At 44.1% G+C, this 22,592-nt stretch overlaps 1 protein-coding gene across 1 annotated transcript; it reads right to left on the minus strand.

The window, feature by feature from the left end:
* Positions 1-1,316: 1,316 nt before the first annotated feature.
* Positions 1,317-21,246, minus strand: LOC141757918 (chondroitin sulfate proteoglycan 4-like). The gene is made up of 22 exons (XM_074618855.1): positions 20,778-21,246; positions 16,778-16,941; positions 14,536-15,651; positions 13,981-14,391; positions 13,777-13,898; positions 13,503-13,611; positions 11,669-12,997; positions 10,931-11,023; positions 9,985-10,482; positions 9,446-9,592; positions 9,091-9,276; positions 8,757-8,939; positions 8,464-8,640; positions 8,069-8,270; positions 7,524-7,655; positions 6,450-6,625; positions 6,184-6,346; positions 5,910-6,081; positions 5,270-5,648; positions 4,229-4,381; positions 3,255-3,836; positions 1,317-3,122 (listed from the first exon to the last, which is right to left on the minus strand). Exons 1-22 carry the CDS (start codon positions 20,839-20,841, stop codon positions 2,043-2,045), a joined length of 7,638 nt encoding a protein of 2,545 aa, XP_074474956.1. The 5' UTR covers positions 20,842-21,246; the 3' UTR covers positions 1,317-2,042.
* Between the last annotated feature and the right edge of the window lie 1,346 nt (positions 21,247-22,592).

Consider the following 22,592-nt stretch of genomic DNA (forward strand, 5'->3'; position numbering starts at 1 on the left):
CTGTATTCTGCATCTTTTAATGCAAATTTTTCCCAAAGAGAAGCATGTTATCACTATCACTTTTTCCCGTGGAGGCCGCAGCAGTCCAGTCGTTGATATGTGACACCAGAGTTCACAGACTGCAGGTCAGGTTACTGCAGTCGCAGACTCTTCATTATTTAGACCTGCCTCTTTCTCCCCTCCTCCTTGTTTTCATTTTCTCCTTTACTGTTTTTTTTTGGTTTTTGCTAATTGATACATTTTCTTCCACTTAATAATTTAGAAAAAAAACAAAGCTCTCTAAATTCTGCACCTTATGCATTAAGTTTTAAAAGTATCACAGCAGGAAGAGTATCTGTTGGTCAGGTTGGTCATGCATGGGGTAATTTGAAGCATTTACATACACACAAATTGTGTTGTGGCGCATATATGCATCAGCATACATCTGGAAACGTTCAAGCACTGACTTAATAATGTAACTACAGTACCCGTAGGCTACTGCCTTGAAAGCCATTATTATTTTTGTCATTGGTTATTGAATGGTTCTGCTGGCTGAGGCCTACTTTTCAAAGTTATATAAAACCTAAAGGGGGTATTATGTAATTGTCACACATTTGTCAAGCTGAAAGTGAGTTGTTTTTTTAACGTGTTTAAGTACTCAGCTTTTAAAATGTGCATCCCCATTGTCAGCAGATGGTCATTAAAGGTCCACTGTGCAGGATTTAGGGGGATCTATTGGCAGAATATAATATTTCTAACTATGTTTTTATAAGTGTATAATCATCTGCAACTAAGAATCGTTGTGTTTTCGTTAGCTTAGAATGAGCCTTTCATATCGACGTAGGGAGCGGATCCTCCTCAAGGAGTCCGCCGTGTTTCTACAGTAGCCCAGAACGGACAAACCAAACACTGGCTCTAGCGAGAGCCTTTCGTGTTTTTTACGTTACCTTGAAGTCCACCGAAGTCCTCCGACAAGCATGTAAAGGTTAGGGGTGAGCGGAAGGGTACTCAGTTGGTTGCAATCTCACCGCTAGATGCCACTAAATCCTACACACTGGACCTTTAACAGAGACAAAAGGAAGATCATGAGAGACAACACACACACACACAGAAGTCTTAAAGAAATATCTTTTATTAAAAATAAATCTTTCACATTGTATGGTAATCAGAGGCTGGCATAAAAGGGGTCAAACGTGACAAAAATGTTGAGGTCAATCAAGAACTGAGGAAGCCACCTATGTCTCAAAGTGTTAATACTGTATGGACGATCAGAAACGCTTACGTGACAACTCGCTGCCTTGAGCTGTAACAACATTCAGACAAAGAAAACAGAGCAGAGCGGTGAATGAGGGGAATGAAGGAATGTTGAAAAAAAATAGTTTGCATGCATGGACTTGGAAGCTTACAGTACCTTAAGTCACATGTGCAAACAGGCAGTATGATCTATCAGCTGACATAGAAGGTTTTGAAGAAGTAGCCTAACACAGCAACTCTGTACAGTTAACAATATTGCAGGTGAGAGGTGTCAAGTTACCAGGTACACTACTAACTCTTTTGAACTAACTTAAAATTCAGCTGCATTAAATATTTTACAGTAAATGAAATAAACCTCAGTCTCCTTGTTCAGCCACAGTTGTATTTACATCTTTGCATAAAAGGAACTAATGGTTGTCGTGTTCATGTCATGACACTACAGTACATTTGCAGCTGCCTAAGCAGTAATAATGGATTCTGTTTACTTTGAACAGTACCTCACACCTCTAAGGTAGATGGGTAATGTTTTGCAGATTAAATAACAGTTTTTCAGTACATTGTTAACTACAACAAAGATGTGTTCAGATGAAGTTGGTTCAGTGAAATTAATTAAATACCTTTCCTACAAAAGAAAAGGAACAATTTTTTCAACAAATGTGCATATTTTTGCCCTCTTTTTAAAAGTTCATAGCAGGTCAGATGTGCCTTAGATGACTACAGACGTCCCCTGGAGAGTACGCACATGCTATTTATACGCTTCACACCAAAAATACACCTCTAAGGCACAGTTTTTCTTTGGATTACTTCCATCAAACCCAGTACTGGTTGTCTTTAAGAGTCGGAGTAGGGGACCTAGATCTCAGCGTGGTCTTGACTCCTGCTGTGACGTTATCTCTTTCATTACTGTTGCCGCCTCTATTATTAGCATCGCCAGCTGCTCTGTCAACTTCAACTGGCCCCCAGAAGGTCATCCCAGGGGCGAGACTCTTCCGTCTGGGACTTAAGGGTGCCTTGGGTGAGTTAGGGCAGCTTGAAGGGCCCAGCGGGGTGACCACCACGGATGGCATAGCCACGCTCCGCTCCGCCCGGCCCATGTACGGGCTGCCCTCGGTGGTTAACGCCACTGCGGCGAGCTGCTGGAGGAGCCGCAGCCGGGCCTGTTTCTCCTTGCGGCGGCGGAACACCAGAATCAAAACCATGAGGATTATGATGAGGAGCAAACAGGCCAGCAGCGGCAGGATAATGAGTAGGGGGTCGGAGGCGGGGCGAGGGAGGATCTCGACGCGGACCGGGTGTACGTCAGGAGGGATCGCCGGACCGTGTTTGTCTGAGATGGAGGGAATGTGGGGTTGTGGGGCGTGACTGTGACCCCCTCCTGTTCCCTCTGCGCGACTCCCTGACCTTCCTCCGTGACTCCCACCGCGGGTGTGGTTCCCCAAGCGGCTGTGAGGCTTCACCTTGTGCTGTGTCTTGTTGTTGTGCTTACTTGACAAAATGTGGGGGGGCAAACCCACCCCGACCCCGTCGAGCGTCGTGGAACCCCCTCGCCCACCTCCTTTTCCGGTGGTGGTCTTATTATGCGTCGGAGTGCGGGTTGTCGTGTGTTCACCGTCTGTATTTGAACTTCCCGGACCATGATGCATCTGGTGGTGGGGGTAGATGGTGAAGTGAAGCTCGCCTTTCGCTGGTTGGACGTTTCCAGCCTTCAGCAGGAAGATGATAGAATCATCGAGAGGCGTGGCGGGGGCGTGGCCTCGAGCTCTTGTGAGTGCTGATTTGTTATTGTCGCCGTCGCTGAGATGCTCCTCGATTGCGACCCGGCCTTGCACCACGTCTCTGAACGTAAACGACTTCAGCTCCTCTGATGCTTTGTTAGGGTCATAGGTCATCTGCATACATGCACACACAGACACAGTGGAAAAGAGAGTGAACTAAAATTAGATGATTAGACTTATAGTGACATGACTCACTGAGATTTCTGTAATTTTTATTATTGATTGCATCCATGCTAGAAGCTTTACCCTGACTAGTTTTCCATGTTTTGGCGGCGACAGAACCTCAAAGACAGGGTCGGCTCGGCTGATTCTCGCCAGCTCGGAGGCATCGATCATGGCTTTCCCCAGTTTCACAGTGATACCACTGGGTACTCTCACTTTCTCCCTCAGGTAGATCAGCGGCCGCACAGTTACGTTCACCGTCTGCGCTGGTACACTTCCATAGTCGACGCCGGGTGACGAGGCTGACGCCGAGACTTGGAAGCTGTCTTCCGATTCGCTGAGATCGGTCATGTGATAAACAACGCGGCCAAACTGCAGGTCCTCGTGGCGGAAGGTCGTGACTTCCTTGTCGTTGATCGCAATGCGTCCGTGGCGAGGGTGTGCGGTGACCGTGTAGGTGATGTCGGCCTGTCTGCGATTGTTGGTTTGTGCCGCCAACTGGTTGGTTGTCAGGACCACGGCGGTCCTGCCTTGAACCAACGACAAGCCAGTGTTGTTCACCATGGAGACGGAGGGCTTTATCACCTCCAAGCTAAACAGTTTGTAGAGTGGACGATGATGACCGTCGGTAACGTTGAAGTAGAAAACACCTGTTGAGGGCTCTCCCTGACAGAGGGAACACAGGAGGGATGGATACAAGGAAAACACCAAAAAGGTTAATAGCACACTAAAAGACATCAACACAAAGAAAGGAATCAATGACTACAAGAAAGTCAGGAAAAATGTATTTAATAAAAACCTAGAGTCTATGATTTGGGGAATTCAAACCCCCTGATTTGTAGGATTTGAACATTTCTGTCTTTGGCGACCCCTTGTGGCAGTATCGAAACACACTGGTAGACAACATGCATATTTTTCGACATGCAAACATTTTTGCCAACAGATGCTGTTATACAATTCTATAATCACATACAAATCACACACATACAGAATGGGCTTCAAATGGACAACCCTAATGCACACACATTTGTAAAAAAAAAAGGAATTAACTCCTTCACCTGCTGTGTAAAGTGCAGCCGGCCGTGGTTGACGTCATACTGGGTGAAGGAGGTCACCGGCTCCGGTCTTTCCCCCAGCGTCAGGTAGCCATTGTTGGGCTTTTTGATCACAAGGTAGTGCAGCTCCTCTGGAGGGGTGTCATGATCCTCAACCTGGACATGGAGATTGACACACATTTTATCTAAAAGGAACATTCCACCCAAAGTAAACATTCATGTTCAAGTATTGTTGCCACTGGTCTAATAGATCTCAAAAGGTGTGCATAGAAAACCCATCCTTTATCCTGAAAATTATAATATCTTTATAAGAGCCTGTGGAAAAAAATAGACTTTATATCACCATTCCTGTTTTTACTGTGACTTGATGACTTCTGGAGGAATACTGTGGATGTTTCAAGGTGCTCTATATGATATGATATAGAGCATTAACATAGCAACAAACAGCTATTTGCTCTATACAGACATAGAGGAGTAATGTCTACCTGAGCAGAGAATGAAGTCGCTCTTTCTCTGTGTGTGTTGTAATCCGAGCTTTTCTGTGCTTTGTTGACATATCGGGCTGGCCGTGCGTGCCTTTAAGTGCATGTTCGTACATGTGAGCGTGCCCCACTGGTTAGTTCATGGCTGCCGCTCTGCACGGCTCTCATACAGCGGTTACAGCTGATAACACCGTCCCGATCGCGGAAGCGTAGCACCCACCCTCCGGTTTCCCACACTGTTAACTCTGTCAGTAGTGTTGCCTTTGTTTTCCCTGTTAGCACCGTTAGCTGTGAGCTGCCGGCTCAGGTGTTGCCAGCTTGAGAGCCGTGCTCCCAATCTCCCTTTTAGCACCTTTAATATTATAATCTCCTTAATCCGCCATTAAGAAGAAAAGGCTTATAATTAAGATACATTTAATTTGGATATTGGTGCTTAAGTTGAGTAAAATGTAAAATTTAGTTTCCAATGATCAATAAATAATTGTGAAAATCATGACCTCTGTACTGATAAAATAAAACATTTTGAACCACAGCTTCACCTGCTCTCTTAACACTTGCCCACCTGCAGATTGTCTGGTCCTAGTATGACTCTCTCTCCGACTACGACCTTCATACTCGGGGCTCTGCTCCTGATGAGTGGCGGCTGGTCGTTGACCGGTGTCACTGTGATGTTGAACGTCTCCGTCACCGCCAGGCTGTCCTTAGGACGGCGATGAGAAACCACATCTAATGACGAAAGGGAGGATGATGAGGCTGAATAGAGAGGGGAATAGGCGGAGGAGAAGGAGGAAAAAGCAGATGAGGAGGAGGAGGAGGAGGAGAGTTCCAAAGGAGCCACCCAGGCCCGGAAAGTGAAGCTGTCACGCGTCGTCTCTGAGTCATCGTGGACGTATGTGATGCCGAACTTGTTTAGGGTAACCTGAGAGAAATCAGGTTGGTTCCTGAGAAAAGACAAACATTAAAAAAAATATTATTTAATCTCTATTTTCAAGGTTGTCTAGTAGTGTTTGGTGAATGATTTTGTCAGCAGTGAATTTTCAAAACATGAAAATACAATATGTCCTTTTTTTGACAATCATAAACAGAAAATCTGATATATGCAGTGTCTGTGTTATTGTGTTGAAATCACGTATTTGTGCCTTGATTATGTCATTTTGATAGTGTTTAGTTAATTTATTGAGACTCCAAGGAGAGCCAAGCACCTGGTGAGGTTATGTCCTCGTACAGACAGAGCCCCGTGGCGTGGCGGGGAAATCACACGGTACAGGATGCGGTGGTCTTTCCGGCGTGGCTCTGGAACTTTCCCAAGGAGATTGGAGGCGTCGAGTTTAGACCTGTCAATCGTCACCCTGCCTCCCTCGGCCACCACAACACCTGAATGACAGATACAAACACCTCAATTCATTGGCTGGCTCTTGAACTTATATTCTTCCTGGTACGATAAATATCAAATAAGAAAGAGAGATTTTACAGTACCTGCGTTGTTCAAAAGTCTGGTCTGGTAGGAGATTAAGATGGTGAAGGTGTGCGGAGGAAGGAAAGCGGGAGGAGAGGACACGGTGAAAGAGAAAGCGTCTGCGGCCGACCATCCCACCGACTGCGGCTTGTTCTGATCGTACAAGATCGCTCCCTCATTCACCTGAGAGACAAGAGACGAAGAAATGACGAAGGAGAAAGGGCATCATTTTATTTGGGAAGTAAACAAAAGCTTTCCTATGTTGCGAAGACACACGCGTCCCTACCATGCTTTGTGTGAACATGGTAATGTTTCGCGTAGAGTTGTCGGGCATACGTCGGACCAAGCTGCCGAGTTTAGGAAGAGCGGTCACTGCAAACACCACCGAGTGGTTTCTCCTGATGTCGATGACATCGTTGGTTACGGCCTGAAGCTCCAGCTCAGAGATTGGTGTCACAGAGCCTTTAAAGGTGAAAAAAAGACACAGGGAGAGATCCACAATCCTGATCCTGGTTAAATGTATTATCAGTAGACATCACCATGCTTCAAAGGAAGATAGAAGATGTAGAATATATAAAAAAAGAAATCAACTACTACAGTATTAAATGTCCCATACTATCAGAATAACAGCTTCACTTATGTAACCTTGACCAGAGTGACTACTGATAAGTGAGTTTGTTTACAGGTTAGAACCACTTAAAGGTCTTATTGATAACAATTTTACGTTTGGTTCCCACTTCTAACAAGGCTTATGAGCCAACAGTATAACAAAGTTGGTATCATGTGGTATCTCTGGGTCGTCAGCGATCAAGTTGCCAGTAAGTGTGGAAAAAAACTGTCTGAGTTTGATGGTAAGTGCCTGGCAACCATTTGTTGTGAAGTGAATGCAATGCAACGGGGGAGGGAGAATGTTACATCTAGTGGCTGAATGTTATCAATGTTATCAATAGCACCTTTAACTCTTGAATAAAGTGGCACTATCAGCCTGGCACTGACTGTGTTTGTGTAGACAGAAACATAATGCAGCCACATAACAAGGGATGCCCTCCAGTGCCATTATTATATAACTACACTACATTTAGCTTTTCAGATTTAATTTGTATCAATAATCAGAGGAGGAATGAGGCTACAAAGTATTCTAAATAATTATATATAATAATTATAAAGTATATAACATGCGGGGAAAAAAAATAAAAAATACATCAATTCTAATAAATTTCTATCTAATAAATCTTCTCATAACCCTGAAGAGTTGTCCGGATACCCAGGTTGAGAAGTGATAGTTGTTTAGATGTAAAAAAAAACACATTTACTGTACTCGAGCAGGGAAATACCTGCCTAAGAACTTCTCAAACCCTACCTGGGTAGACCTGCATGGGCTGATTTTTCTGCAAGGTCAGGAGCAAAGAGTGGGCAGTTGTGCTGAATATCTGGCGAGGGGCGAAGTTTATGCCGTCGTTCACCTGGAAGTGAAAGCCACCCGATAAAGCACCTACACAAAAACAGAGTCAACATCAAGAAAACGGAGGGGGTTATTCCTTCATTTATTCCAGACCCATCTGTTGGTCTAAATGTCTAGAAAAAAGATACTACAAATGGAGTGCTCCAAGGACGACGCATTTTTGAAGGCCAACAAGGAAGTTAGCATCGCCCTGGTTCCCTCTACAAAATCCAATGGAGTTTTTCTATTGGATTTTGGATTATTGCAGAACATAAGCTCTGTGGCAAACACACATTTATGATACTTACAAGTTTTGTTCAGCAAGATAATCTTCGCAAATGAACACCACTTTTATGATTTGTGAAGTGTGAATGCAATCGGCAGAAGTTAAAACCTAACGTTAGGCTATCATTTCTGGGTTTTAGGACTCATTCCTGCAGCAATGTATAACAAAATATACTCACCACTGTGCACGAACATCAGTTGTCCGGTTTGTATGTGATTCTGGGTGAAGTTCAGGATGTGTCTGGAGGCGGCACTCTTCAGGGCCAGGTGGCCGTTGCTGGGTGGGTTGACGATGAACTCCAGCCCCTCAGGATCAGGGGTGTCCGAGTCCTCTGCACTAAGATCATCTGTGGTGATTTCTGTCACTGAACCCACCCACACCTGAGGAAACGAGAGGAAAGAAGGAAGGAAAGGACAGGAAAGCTATTAACTTTAGCTATTAAAAGAATAGTTTAACAATTTGGGAAATTAACTTATTCACTTTGGTGCAGAGAGTTAGATGAGAAGATGAAAAACAATCATCATGTCTACTTCTTATGAACGTGTCCCGTGGGTGTATATCGTCACTCCCCACCTTCAGACCCTTGTTGATCGTAACAACAGGAGCCTCATCGTCGACAGGCGTGATGTAGATGTGAGCGGTGCAAGGCAGACTGTGCTTCCTGATTTCCGTCTGATTGGCCACGATGGTGAAGTTGTCTCTCAGTGTGTCGCTGCCGTCGTGGATGTAGGAGATGTACTCGCGTTCCACCTGGAAAGTGAAACAAAGGTAGAGAAGATTGATTCTAACTCGGCCCTGCTCAAATAGCAACTATCAAAACAACCGTAAACATGTTGTAACACAGAGATCAGCGTGCACAGTCAAACCTCAGTGTGAGTGAAAGCGGTGATGGGCATCCCCGGGATCCGGCTGTGCTCCAGATGTCCGTGTCGCGGTGGAACGATGACCTGGTACAGGAAGTTCATCCCTAAGAAGTGATGATTGGCCACCTTGATGATGTCAGTGGTCAGCGGCAGGGATGACCCCTCATCGAGGGTCAAGTCAGACACCTGCAGGACATATGATAGTACTGATTGACGGGTTGAAGACATTGGCTAACTGGTTCATTCATTCCTAAAATTAAAATTAATTTATCTCCCTTTTCTTAATTCCTTTGTCAAGGTCATAACATGACATAACATATAGGCATACATTCTGTACCTGTAGAGGGAGCAGGATGGGGATGATGTCAATCTCCAGCCTGATAGGTCCAACCTTTGTGACCCCGTTAGTCGCCTCCAACAGAACAGAGTCGTTGGTGCGTCCTGCAGCCTGCTGATGGTAGATGATCAATCCCTGGTTGAGGTCCTCCTGGGTGAAGGAGTTTGTTGTCTCTGTGACGCCGGCCTGCATGGAGGAACGGAGCAAGACAAACTCATCAAGTGCTGTTTCTGTGTGAATCCTTTGACACTTTAAAGCTGCAGTGTGCAACATTTGGGCGGCCAGTTTTGCTTTTGTTTTGATAGATTAAAAGCGGAGCAACTTCCTGCTCCACGTTATTCAGCTTTAAACCTACAGATGGCTGTACTTGATAGAGGTGCTGCTGTTCTCCAATGTTGTTCTGGTGCTTGTCGTTGGGGGGAAACCGCTGAAGGAAGCCCAGGGCGGGAGGACTTTGGACAGTAAAAACTATGTCTGAAGGCTGGCTGTCCTCATGAACCACCTGTACAAACGAAACAGAACATATTTATAAAACATTACAATCAACTTCTGTTTAGAATATGGAGAATCCCACGACAGTTTGTCTAGATCTGTGTTCCCCAAACTTTTTTTTTTCTGGGGAACCACTTTTTTTTTTTTTTTTTTTAAAGTTATTTTTTGGGGGGCATTTTCCATTTTTTTTTTTTTTTTTATGACAGGACAGTGGATAGAGTCTTGAAAGGGGGGAGAGAGAGAGTGGATGCGGAAAGGGCCACAGGCCGGATTCGAACCCGGGCCGCCGCGGTCAGGACCAAGCCTTAATACATGGACGCCCGCTCTACCAACTGAGCTAACCCAGGCGCCCCGGGGGAACCACTTTTTAAAAATGACAAACCATCGCATACCATTGCTCACCTCTAAGTGCTCCTTGCTTATGGAGACATTCTGTCCTTCCGCCACCACCACCGGACGGTTACTGATGACCGTTGGCGGCCTCTGGTGGCTCTCCAGGAAGATTTTCACCGTCACTCCGATGTCCAGATGTACCTCCCTCCTCTCTCTGTCCAGTCGCCTCTCTGTGCTCTTCTCCCTCACCCTTGCCGTCACGTTGAACCCATCTGACAACTCGTGGCTGGCGTCGTGGTGATACGCCAGGCGCCCCGCCACCAAATCGCGCTGAGTGAATATCGAAATCGAATCTGCTTCTGTCACAGCCTCACGGCCTCCATCATTGAAGCAGAGCACGCCGTGTTTAGGCGGAAGAAAGACCTCAAACGTCACTTCCTGTGGGTCTCGGATGTCAAGGTTGCTGAAGATGCTGAGGTTGGCGGAGGTCAAGGTTGTGAGCCCGGCTCGCTGGACCATGAGGCCCGTGTTGTTCTCGACCTGAAGGTAAGGATCCTGCGCCATCACCTGCATCAGCCATTTACACAACAGAGAGAGAAATGTATTATTTACAGCAGCAGTCAGCGAACACATTGCTAGCATCATTAGTCTTACTTATTTTCACACTAAAATGCCTCATGATATTTAATCACGAGCAAATCATTTGTAGAAGGAGCTCTAATTAACCAATTAAACGAAACCATCACACACACACAATTTAAACTACTAATAAATAACATGAAAATATAAATATGAAACAAACTCAATTTTGATTGCTTATAGTGTATGTTTCCAACTACACATACTGCTTGAGTTACTCTTATTAATTCAATGGCTACTTAACAGTGAAATTGACCAACATCACTGTAAAATATAAATAAATAAACGAATAAATAAATAAATAAATAAATTAATTAATTAATTAATTAATAAATAAAACAATATAATACATCATGTGTGAAGACTTTATAATCACCTCCAGCAGTGTTGAAACATAATGTTTCCCATCTGATACGAAAAGCACAAACCGCCCGTAACTCACTCCTCTGTGGACAAACAACACTTTTTTCTGAGAGGAGAGAAAAGAAGAGGAGATGATGACAGAAGAGGAAAAAGCATCAGCAGCTTTAGAAAACAAACAAAAACATTTACAAACTGTAAAAACACCACTGGTATTACTCCTTAAGTACAACAGAGTATCTAGAGGTCAAAGGCAGCTGGATTTTCTGTTTGAAAGTGACTGCCGGATCTTCAAACTGCGTCTGAAACCCCCTTACTTTCTACCTTTCTAACATTGGAACTGGGGGGCTGCGTCCTACAATTTTTAAATTAAATTTAATTGTTATTACTGCAAAACTACAACGGTCGAAATGGCAACTGTACACATAAAAATGTCTGCCGCTCTGACCATCCTGCTATGTTGATTTGAATGGGAATGTCCACTCTACTCCTAATTATATTTCTAGAGGTGAGACACTATGAAGGATTTGAACTTCTCTCTCAAGCTCTCTTGTGTCATTCTTCACGCAACTGCTTCATCCCTTCTTGTGTGTACAACCAGGTGCAACACATGAATACCTCTGAGGACAAACTGTCTGAAAGTGTGCACCCTTATCCCCATTTATGATTGTAAAAGGACAACATTTCCTGTGAACTACTTCACTTATTTAAGAGGTTTCATGACCAAGAATTTCCCCAGATAAATTGTGCTAACCTGCTCGAGGTCCCGTTGTGTGAACTCGTACAGTTTGTGAGTGGTGTCACTGGCCATCACCAGCTCTCCCATGGGAATCCCCCTCCGCGTGTACACCAACCAACTGTCATCAAAGTCTGAGTCATCGTCCCGGAAACGAAGGTCCCTCAGCGTCACCAACCTCTGCGCATCGCGGGCCACGTGGAAGACTTTATCGACAACCCTGACGGGCCTCTGATCGTTGACGAGCTGCACGGAGATGTTAAAGGTGTGTTCGGTCGTGTTTCTGTCCTCTTTCTTGCCGGCGCGTTTGTACAATTTGTAAATCGTAATTTGAAAAGTGAAGGAATCCTGCTTGGTCTCGCTGTCGTCGTGAACGTACATGATCCTCTCCTCAACGATATCCCGATTCGTGAACGTCACAATGTTGTCATTAATGGAAGTTGAGTTGGAAAGGTTGATCCTCCTTATCCGCCCGTGCCTGGGGCTCGCCGTAATGCCGTAGTGGACCTCCCGGTTACTAGCTGTGTGAGCGAACAGGATATCTTTGTTGATGACTTTACTTCCTCCTTCCAGGGTTGACAGGCCTTTGTTTACAACGGTGACGGCGGTCGACTCGGCTTTGATGCTGATTCTGAAGTCGTAAGCTGTTGAGTTGGCATGTGTTGAAAAAACCTGAAAGCTGAACGCGTCTCTCGCGTCGTCCTGCAGCGCGTTGAGCAGCTCGTACTTCATCAAACCGTCTGTGATATTCTTTTGGCTGAAGGTTGAGTTTCTTTGTAGAACTTTGTTGTCCAGGAACAGCTGCCCTTTCTTTGGCACCGTTAGGAGCCTGAAGTAGAGGTCGCTCTCGTTGAGTTTAACACCCTTAGAAATCGCACAGAGGTCCTCGGGAGTGAGAGCAGTCGTCTGAACACCGTTGACCTCCATCTTGCTGCGTGTGACCTTGAAGTGGATCCAGCGTACCGCGATGGGGAAAACAACCTCCTCGCTAGCCCGGGAACCGATGCTGACTTTACATTTGAAGTAATCAGTGATGTTGTTCTGAGTCTGAAGGCCCCGGTAAGTGCAGAGGTATCGGATCCGTTCTTTTTCTAGAAGCTTCTGAGAGAAGGAAGTTGTCGGTTTCCAGTCGCCGTTTGAGTGCAACCGCTGGAGCTCGCCGTATTGTGGCAACTCTGTGACGTCATAGCGGATTTCCACCGCCCGATCGTCCACATTCACTTGTACCGCAAGGTGAGTGGGTGTGATGATGGAAGCCCCGCCTTGGTTCACCTCCAGTCCGGTGTTGTTCACCAGCTTGTGTTCGAGTGGCACCGCCATAATCCTCAAAACTACCGTGTTGCTCGACTGTGGAGAGGAGAGGGAACAAGGAAACACAGTGAGTATAACAGATGAGATGAGATGAAGGGAGAGGAAACAAGGGAGGAGATGAGGAGAATGAAGAGATTAGATGGTTAATCAGTAGTCCACTGCTATAACATCTAATATAATGGCAATATGTAAAAAGTGTGTGTGCATGACACTATCATCTACAAGTCAACAAGACTAACATCCCACACAGCCTGCGGTGCAGCAACATTACTACAGTTTCAATGTTTATATCTGTAGAGTATGTCAGATATGAAAAAAGGAAATATTTATTTTTAACTCAACACTTCCTGTTTCTTTTTCAAAATAAAAGCCCTATAGCATTATTTCTGTGGACAGAATTCCTTCTTTTGTTAACACAAACAACAGACCGACACTGCCGTCACTGAAGCCGCTAGTATAGCTAAAAACTCTATATCTCACATCCTTTATGTCATAGCTTATGGTTTCATTGCGTCTTGGGCAAGTAAAATACATTACTTACCATCATCCCGTCACTGACCCTGAGTGCCAGCCGAGAGGTGGAGACCCCAGTGTGGACAAAGCTGATCTTACCCTCCTCCAGATCTTTCAGGGAGAACAAGTTAATGGCCCTGTAAGATAGATGCAACCCTGTTAACTTCCTAACTCTGCTTGTTAGGGTTAGCACAGCTAACAGTGAGCCCCAGTCTACAATTACACTTGTCCAATAGACCTCTATGATTGGTTGTAAGAAGACTTGCGAGGCACTGTAAAGCCTCACAAGTCATAGCACAAACCTGCCAGAGTAATCTTGGTGCTCGAGGTGTCCAACCTCGGTGTTGAGGTTTCCAAGGGAGCTGAACACCAGCTCATCCGGACTGCTATCAGGGTCCCACACCCTCAGCACGTCTGTTGTCAGCTGGGGACATTGTGGTTGTATTAATTTTCATTTTACACCTAACACACGTACACATAACATCCGAGCGTTCTGCTGTACCTACCTGTCGTTTGGACTTCTCCAGCAGATTGAAAAGGTTTCCCTCCGGCAGGCTGAGCACAGGTGCATCATTAACAGGACTGATGTTGATATCAAACCGATGCAGGCGGTTGCCCTTCAGAAACGCAGGGAGCTCCTTCTTATTAGTGGAGAAGACTGAAAACATGAAGAAGTCTTGCTGGTCCTCTGACCCGCTGTGAACGTACATCACCCGGCCCTGCCACAGGTCCAGCATGCTGAAAGTCCGGTCGACCTCTTCTGCTCCTATCGTGATAATCCTCACCTGCCCCTCGCCCAGCGGCCCATCGGGGTCAGGGCTGAGGTCCAGCCTGAGCTGGCCGTGGACAGGCTGCCCCTCGATGCGGAACATCAACTGGGATGGATGAATGCCCAATTTCCGAAAATCCAGATTCACCTAGAAGGGAGCGCGAACAGGAACTGACTTGGTGCTATTATATGAAAACAACATCATTTTATTGACATTTATGTGTAAGAAACCTGTTGAATAGCTTAAAGTGAAAACTAGAAGAACAGATCATCAGAAGACAACCAGTCCTACCCTCATGTGTTTGGGCTCCAGTGGTGCCCGGCCTCCCTCCATCACTTCGAGCTTTCTCAGAAACAGAACGTTATTGTTCTTCTTATTGTTGGCAGTTGGTCGCGTGGTCGTAACATCAAACCTGGGACTATATGTTGGGCTGGTGGTCACTGGAACTGGAGCTTGCCCCGTCTTACAGCCCACAGTGATGTCCTTGGTGACGGCAGCATGAGGTAGGCCTGTTTTTTGAGTGTTCACCCTGATTTCCCGGAGGCAGCCTTTAAAGGAGCCTCCTTGCCCGGCCGGTTGCCCCCCAGGCACAGCGGATATCAGCCCGGCTCGCCTTGCCTCTCCCCGGGCGTCTTCGTCCAGCCCTCCTAGAAAGAGAGGCCCTTTGAGCTGGATGACCTGGAGCTCCAGACTCAGGGTGGCCTTGACCAACTCCTCACCCACCTTCAGCTGGACGCTGTTGGGCAGCAGGTGCAGCTGGATGGGGTACCAGGTGTGGTTGCTGTGAACATGCGTTAGAGAGCGCAACTCAGTCTTGCCCCCCTCTCCGTTTCCTACCGTCGCCACCAGGTTACCGTCTCTGATCTCTATGGCGACAAACCCTCCCGTGTTGCCAGAGCTATACAGGACCATGCCATCTTCTTGTCTCGCAGAGGGGTGCAATTCACATTCAAACACCCCCTCCTGCGGCCCCTCCCACGGCGGGAGAGAGATAAAGGCTTTAGAGCTGAAAAAGCTGACAGAATCTTCTTCTGTTGCAGAAAATTGCGGACTGCAGCCTAGAGATACCTCGCGGACGCTCTTGTACCCCGAATAAGGCCTTAGGCTGGACAACAGGTTATGTTCATTGAACACAACTTCATCAACGCAACCTCTAAACCCAGCGGAGATGTTGAGAAGGTACGGGTGGTTCAGTCCGGCCGCCCCGCCGACAAAAAGCCCGTCGTCGACACTGAGCTCCAGATCTGGTCCTGGCATGCGGAAGCTGGTGTGAGAGTTTCGGTCCACGGTCATGTTGATGTTATGGCGGTCGTGGGTCAGCTGCATGGAGTGCCACGCCAGGTCGCTGAGATGGATGCCCTTTTCTGAGCGTAGTGAACGCTCACCTGAGCCCAGGTCCAGACGTACCTGAGGGATGAAGGGGGGAGGTGAGGAGAGAAAGAGTGAGGAAAAGAGGAATGAAAGGTGATAACCAAGACACATGAAATGCAATGCTGTGTCTCAATTCAGATAATTCCGTTAGTACACTTCCATGTAGTATACTCTGCACACTATGTACTTACCTGCGTAGCGCGTGACTTTCGACAGGGTAGTGTTGTCTCAAATCAAAAACGACTGCCGTTGAGGGTGGGAAGTGTCCAGTGTTTCACTCTCAACGTTTTGATCGTTACGAGTACAACATCTGGGTACTTAAAGTGCACTGTATTTTGCCATACTTCTCAGTGTGAACACACTTATGCACTCAAAATAGCAAGTGTAAGTACAGACGTACGTGAATTGAGACATAGCACAAGTCTTTCTATTTTTTTTTCTATGCCAAATTACAAACTTTATTTAGTAAAACAAAGAGTTGCAAGAAAAGCAAAACACATAAAAGCAGGCATAGCATGGTGATGAGATCTTGAATGTGCACAATTGAAAAAAACAGAGTCAAGGGAGTTGTTAACTGCAGATCAAATGCAACCAAACTCTTTCATGAGCAGCTCTCATTGCTTTCATTGCAATGTACTTGGGAGTTTTCATTAAACTATTGCGGTCTTGTCTCTTAACGTTGGTCATGAAGGAACTTGTTCTGAAAGTGCCAGGGGGGGTATTTTTTTTCTCTCTGCGAGCAATCCGACACCAAGCTTTGTGTGTGTTCAGACTTCTCTCCGTCTCTCCTCAAGATAGTAAATGTCAATACATGAGCTAAACTGGCCCAAGGGGCAAATATTTTCTCCTGTTTTGAAGGTGTGTGGCATCTTTAAAGGAACAGCGTAACATATAGGGGGAGCAATTGGCAGAAATGGAATATAATATTAACAACGGGAGAGCCTCTGGACAGCTTTTACTTTGACTCAATTGTATTCATATTACTAAAATCCAAATTGGTCTTTCCCTATAGCCAAAAAGAAGAGTGTCATAATATTTGTGTTCTTTGCAATGAACAATACACACGTCTTGCTTGTTTTTTTGCCATCAATGAATAGATTCCTGTCAGTTGCTTTAGATATTACTGTGCTATTAGTATCCTACTATATGTGCTTCAGCCTACCTGCAGGCGCCCAGAGATCAGCTCCAGCAGCAAGAAGTCTCTGCGTCCAGCTGCCAAAAACAGCATCCCCGCCTGACTGGAGGTTCGAAATCGTACATGGAGCAGCGTCTGAATGGATGCCTCCACTGTCCGCAGGTGGATGTAGCCATCACCGTAGAACGACACTGCAACAGTGAATGAGAAGACAGGTGAAGAGTTGAGGTTTTATCTGTTGTCAGAGTAGTTTGCCATCAAGGTACCGATATGTAGTACTGCAGTTTCAGTATTCCAAGGTGAGGTTCAGTTATAAAAGGGCAAGCTGGAGATTTATTCCATCGTGGTATTTGTTATTTGTATCATTTAATTACATTCTTAGTTATATCTGTATACTAAAACATCCAACAAAACAAATTAATGGAGCATTTGGTGACCAAAGGCATTCTCCCAGCGAAGGCTATTCCATTAATCTGTATTGACTGTCTGGTCAATGTGGCGTCTGCTCTGCACTTTACACCTGCTATCCGAATTCAATTAATGACAACTAATGCATTCCGGAGCGGGTCATCCTGAAATGTCCGGATGCTAATTAGACTTCACTGCTGACCCAAATGACGCAGATTGGACATTTAGTTGTGCAAACATGTCTCAACGAGAGCTGCTCTGAATACTTTCATACGATGTCATTAGTTGGTGTAAAGCTTAGGGGGGTGCTGTTTTTAACAGCACATTTAGCTAACTCGAATTGGGAACCCATGATCCAAATATAAATAAAAATGTGTAAATGACTACTAATTAAATTTGTCAGTCACATTTAAACAAGATTAAGAGTCTAGTGGAGTGCAATGCAAACATCAGCATGCTAACATGCTCAAAATAGCAATGCTGAAGTTTATCAGGTATAATGCAGTGGGCAACCTCCGTGTCTGAGAAGTGAAGCCAAAGCAGAAGTGCCTTAAACCTGCATTCTTTCTAATAGCCAGCAGGGGGCGACTCCTCTGGTTGCAAAAAGAAGTCTGATTGTACAGAAATCTATGAGAAAATGACCCTACTTCTCACTTGATTTATTACCTCAGTAAATATTGTAAACACGAGTTTATGGTCTCAATCACTAGTTTCAAGTCTTCTTCAATACAGCATGATGTTCATTTAGTAAATTATGGTCCCATTTAGAGTCAAATAGACCATAAAGCAGAGTGTGCTTTAGGGCGGGGCTACCTTGTGATTGACAGGTCGCTACCACGACGTTGTCTGATCTGGGTGTTGTTTCCTTTCTCAGTTCATGAAAGTTAATTGTAACATTTTGGTAAACTAAAAATGTCTTATTTAGTGTTGTTTATACTTAGCTCCACCCTCTCGAGTCCTTTCTGGTTGCAAAAAAAACAAGATGCGACAGCCAAAAACGAAGATGGTGACGACCAAAACTCAAGGCTTTAAAATGGCAGTCTACAATGGGTGATGTCACAGTGACTGCGTCCACTTCTTATAGTCTATGGTATAATGTTTATCATGGTCACTATCTTAGTTTAGCGTGTTAGCCTGCTAACATTTGTCTTGCAGGTATTTGGTCATAAACCAAAGTATTTTGACCTGATTATGACACTAGATTAAATATTAAGGGTTTACCAAAGTTGTTACGATTAACCTCATCCTGAAGGAAACATGAATGTCTGTATTAAAAAAGACACAATTATCAACCTCATGGTGGTGCTAGAGGAAAAGTAAGGGGGTCTCCAAAATCATTAGGATACATTACCTGGGAATCATAAATGTCTATACATTTCTTTATGGGGATCGATCCAATAGTGCTTGAGATATTTCAGCCTGGACCAAAGTGGTGGACCAACGAACCAACCGTCTGTCCATTGTCAGGCCTAAAGTCATGGAGTTATACGCTTTTGTCTAAAGCCCTGTATAAATTAGGTACAACTGATAAACACTTTTTCATTCTAGGGTTTTATAATTGTCTCTATATGTAATTACAATGTACTTGCATTTAGTAGTGAGGCCAGTGTGCCCACCACTCACATCTGTGAATGAAAACAACAGCAAAGCAGTCTTGATTTCAATCGATTTGACCTACAAAGCAGCTGTACTGGAGCACTCTGTTAAAATGACTGTCAATTTGTGGAAAAAGAAACGCACAGCAAATCAAATAGAGGTCAAAGCGATGTGTGTGTGTGTGTGTGTGTGTGTGTGTGTGTGTGTGTGGTTGGGGATGGCTGACACTCTAAAAACCCTCTAAAGCTCTGTAACAGTACAGCAGTATGGAGTGGCAGTGAGACTGAACACAAGATAGAATTGAATAGAGTATTTAAATGATTCAAATGAAAAAAAACAGATCCAAAATAAAATGAAATGTTTCATACAAAAGACTCTTTCTATCTTCACTTCAGATCTCAATAAAAAAAGAGCTAGTTGGCCTGAGGGGCGAAGCCGAAACATTTTATGAATGAATTACTCACAATAGCTGCTGTGTATAGCTCAACAATTCTACAGTGTCATTACATGACAGCCAATAATTTATGTTCCCACGCACGTCACACAGAAAAAAGTCAGACAGCAACACAAGCTAGACTTTTACCTGTAGGGAAATTATTAGCATTTAACATTAACATAGTGCTCAGTCTCTAAATATTGGCATCTGCCAAGTTGGCCAATAGCTGATTAATTTGGTTAAATTACAGATTTTGTTGACTGAATCTTTTTTGGGTAAGCTTTTTTGCGAACATTAGGATAGGTAATCCTGGTTAACATCCGATAATTGGTTTAAAAACAGATAGAAAACATCATCCGTTCTTCCACATTTTCTTGTTTTCATTATATGCAATGGTATCGTTTGTCATAATGGCTTATTATTGTATTGCCTTTAAATCCCTTCATAACTCTGGTTGGGAAATGCACTGCTTGCAAAAAAATAACGTTTGTTATAAGACTGGTCCCAGTGAGAAGTACTCAGTCAGCAGGCCGGCCCAGCATGCCGCTCTGCATAAAGCCTATAAGCTCGCTGTCAGTATAACCCATACCTGTCCATCTATCTCTAATCTGCCTCTATGATACCACTGAATATTGGATTATTAGTAATCTCCCTGCAGTCACAGGCACACCTCGAATGTGAATGCAATGTCTTTAATGCGCTGTCATGCGCAGGTGTAAGGATAGAGACATTATCTGACGCCATGCCCGAAGGCCCTGAAATGTTACTCCTGCACATGCAGCAACTTGTGTTAGGAAGTGTTGATATTTCAGTGGCAATTACTTAGATTCGATCGGATGTGTCAACTGGGAAGTTGTCCACTGAAACGGCTTTTCAAAACTAAGTGAAGTATTGAATGAACTCCACTTAGAAACACTAAAATGCTCATTTTAACACTCTGAATACTGATTTTGCTTGGTGCAATGAAATGCTTTTTAGGGAAGAGCAACTTGTTAATGATGACACTGTTTTATTGCACTTGTTTAAGAAAGTTACATCACTAGAGGAAAACTATCTTCTCAACTAAACGTTGAACTGTCTAGGGAGGCATTTGGTGAGCAGCGTGACATCAGATCAGGTACCCATGTCCTTAAATAATATAATCCAGTATCCAGCAGCATATTGCCATATGTCTGCAGACAATATTAGACTGGATTAAACAATAAGCTGCCAACTGTCACAGACACGTTTTAACATAATCTAAGATTGTACAAAAAACAATACTGCATTTACAGCATTACCATTATCTCCAGTGTCAATTCATTAAAGGGGGACGGGATTCACTTCAGGACAACAACCACAGCTTCTGTGTTAACTTTAATGAATGAACCATAAAAGAACTATAGTTGTACATCCTTCTATAAAGTAAACCAGTGCTATTATAACAATGCAACACATCATTCAACTGTTATCATAGAGAAAAAGTCAAATTGCATGTACGTACCTGTATGCATATGATGATTCTAATAAGTTTTTAAGTAGAAGTTTAATTGTTCTCAGTTAACTTTTGCATCTCAGTTAGGAGGAACAGTGATTTTGTCTCCTTACCTCCATAAACGTGTCCCGCGGAAATCAGCAGGAGCAGAAACAGATCAGCCACAAGACTCCCCATTGTTGCTCAGGCCTTTGTAATCTAACTTGCATTTAGTTAAGAGCAACATCTGGCTGCTTGATTGTGCCGCCCATTGTCTTTACGGCAGAGTGCCGGCCCTGCATGACAACTTCCAGACAGCCTCTACACTTGCTTTGCTGGCTTTGGCTTACAGCATTAACAAAAAAAAATGTACCTGTGCCTGTGAGCAAAGCACAGCGAGGTGGAGCTCCACCCTCTGATCCTCCCCCCCCCCTGGCTGTTGTAGTGCTGAACATGAACACGAGAGGGAAGTGTCACAACATATAACGGAGACAGAGAGGTGCTTTATTGAAAGCACAGCAGATTGTGTATTTCTGTTCATGGGGAAACTGACCTCAAGTCTTGTTAGACTTCTGAAGATACAGATGAGACTTTGAAAAATTAAGTATGGTAGTATATTCTGAATGGAAACCATCCTTAGTTTAACCCATGGCAACTTTTCTTACTCTGTCTTGTGATGAGAAATTCAGGGAAAATCAGCTGCCGTCACACGTAAACACCAAAATGAGCAGCATTGACAGAGGACCAGTGTTCAGTATGTTACCAGTGATGACGTTTTTTAACAAGGGACCTTGCGATTACATGGTACGTGACTTATACCACTGGTCACGGTGACGCTCAAAGAAAGCGTTCTTCTGATGTCGGTTACTTATAGTTTGGCAGGTCAAAAGGCTAATGTGGCCTCCTGGCTGCAACAGAACAACTACTCCCTGCAAACCAAGTGTTCTGCAATTTACTGATGCTCCAATGCTTTTTATTATTATTTAGAAAGATTTATCACAGATCACCCTTTATGAGGGGAAAGAGGTTCAAAGCAAATATATAGAAAATCCTCCCGATTGGGCCATAACAAGGGAACTGTCGACCTCTCTGTAATCATATTCCCTCTAAACTTAGTTGAGAATAGTACTCAAAGTGTAACTTAACACTAGATTCACTTCTTTAGATCATAGATTTAAACTGTTCATGTAGTTAATTACTTTATAATGATTTTGGTCCACAGCTACAACAGTTATTTGACTTTTTCCAGACAATATTGAGTAAAACTGCCCTCTGGACGGATAAATAAATAAAAATGAATAATCTAACATAGCCCTGTGATATGAGAGACCTGTCCAGGGTGTACCCCAGCTCTCCATGACATAACAATGGATATGTGGATATAGATAATCTGTGATGTTGCATTGTATAAGCAGTGTTTTGACTTTTCTCTCACAGTAATTTCAGCGTGTCTCCTTCTTTTTTTCCTCCTCTATCCTGTCCATCGCCCCCCCAACCACTTATCCACACTTATCCCAAACAGTAAATCCAAATTCGCAACAAAATCTGACATTTTGAAACAATAGATGACTAATTGGCACAGTGATACTATTGTAATGCCGTCACAGCTGTGTGTTTGTCGAGTGTTTTACAACGGGTTTGAACTGCGGCTCAGCCAATCATAATCAAGGAGCGGAACTATCCGTTTTATAAATAGCATTTTCCAATGTTGAACTATAAGTCTTCCACTCACTGACATTTCCTCTCGCCAAAAGTCTGACATTTTCAAACTCAACACTTAGTGGCTTTAATCGTAAATTCAGCTGCTTAAAGACAAAGTACAATTAGGGATTTTAAATTTTTCTTGAAACAGTACAAGTACCACCTCAAATAGCTACTCAGTTAAAGTGAAGGCATCGTCTGTAATCAGTTACTTTCCACCCCGGTGAAACACCCACTGTATTGAAAGT

The sequence above is a fragment of the Sebastes fasciatus genome, chromosome 19, assembly GCF_043250625.1.
Source record: "Sebastes fasciatus isolate fSebFas1 chromosome 19, fSebFas1.pri, whole genome shotgun sequence".
Lineage (NCBI taxonomy): Eukaryota > Metazoa > Chordata > Actinopteri > Perciformes > Sebastidae > Sebastes > Sebastes fasciatus.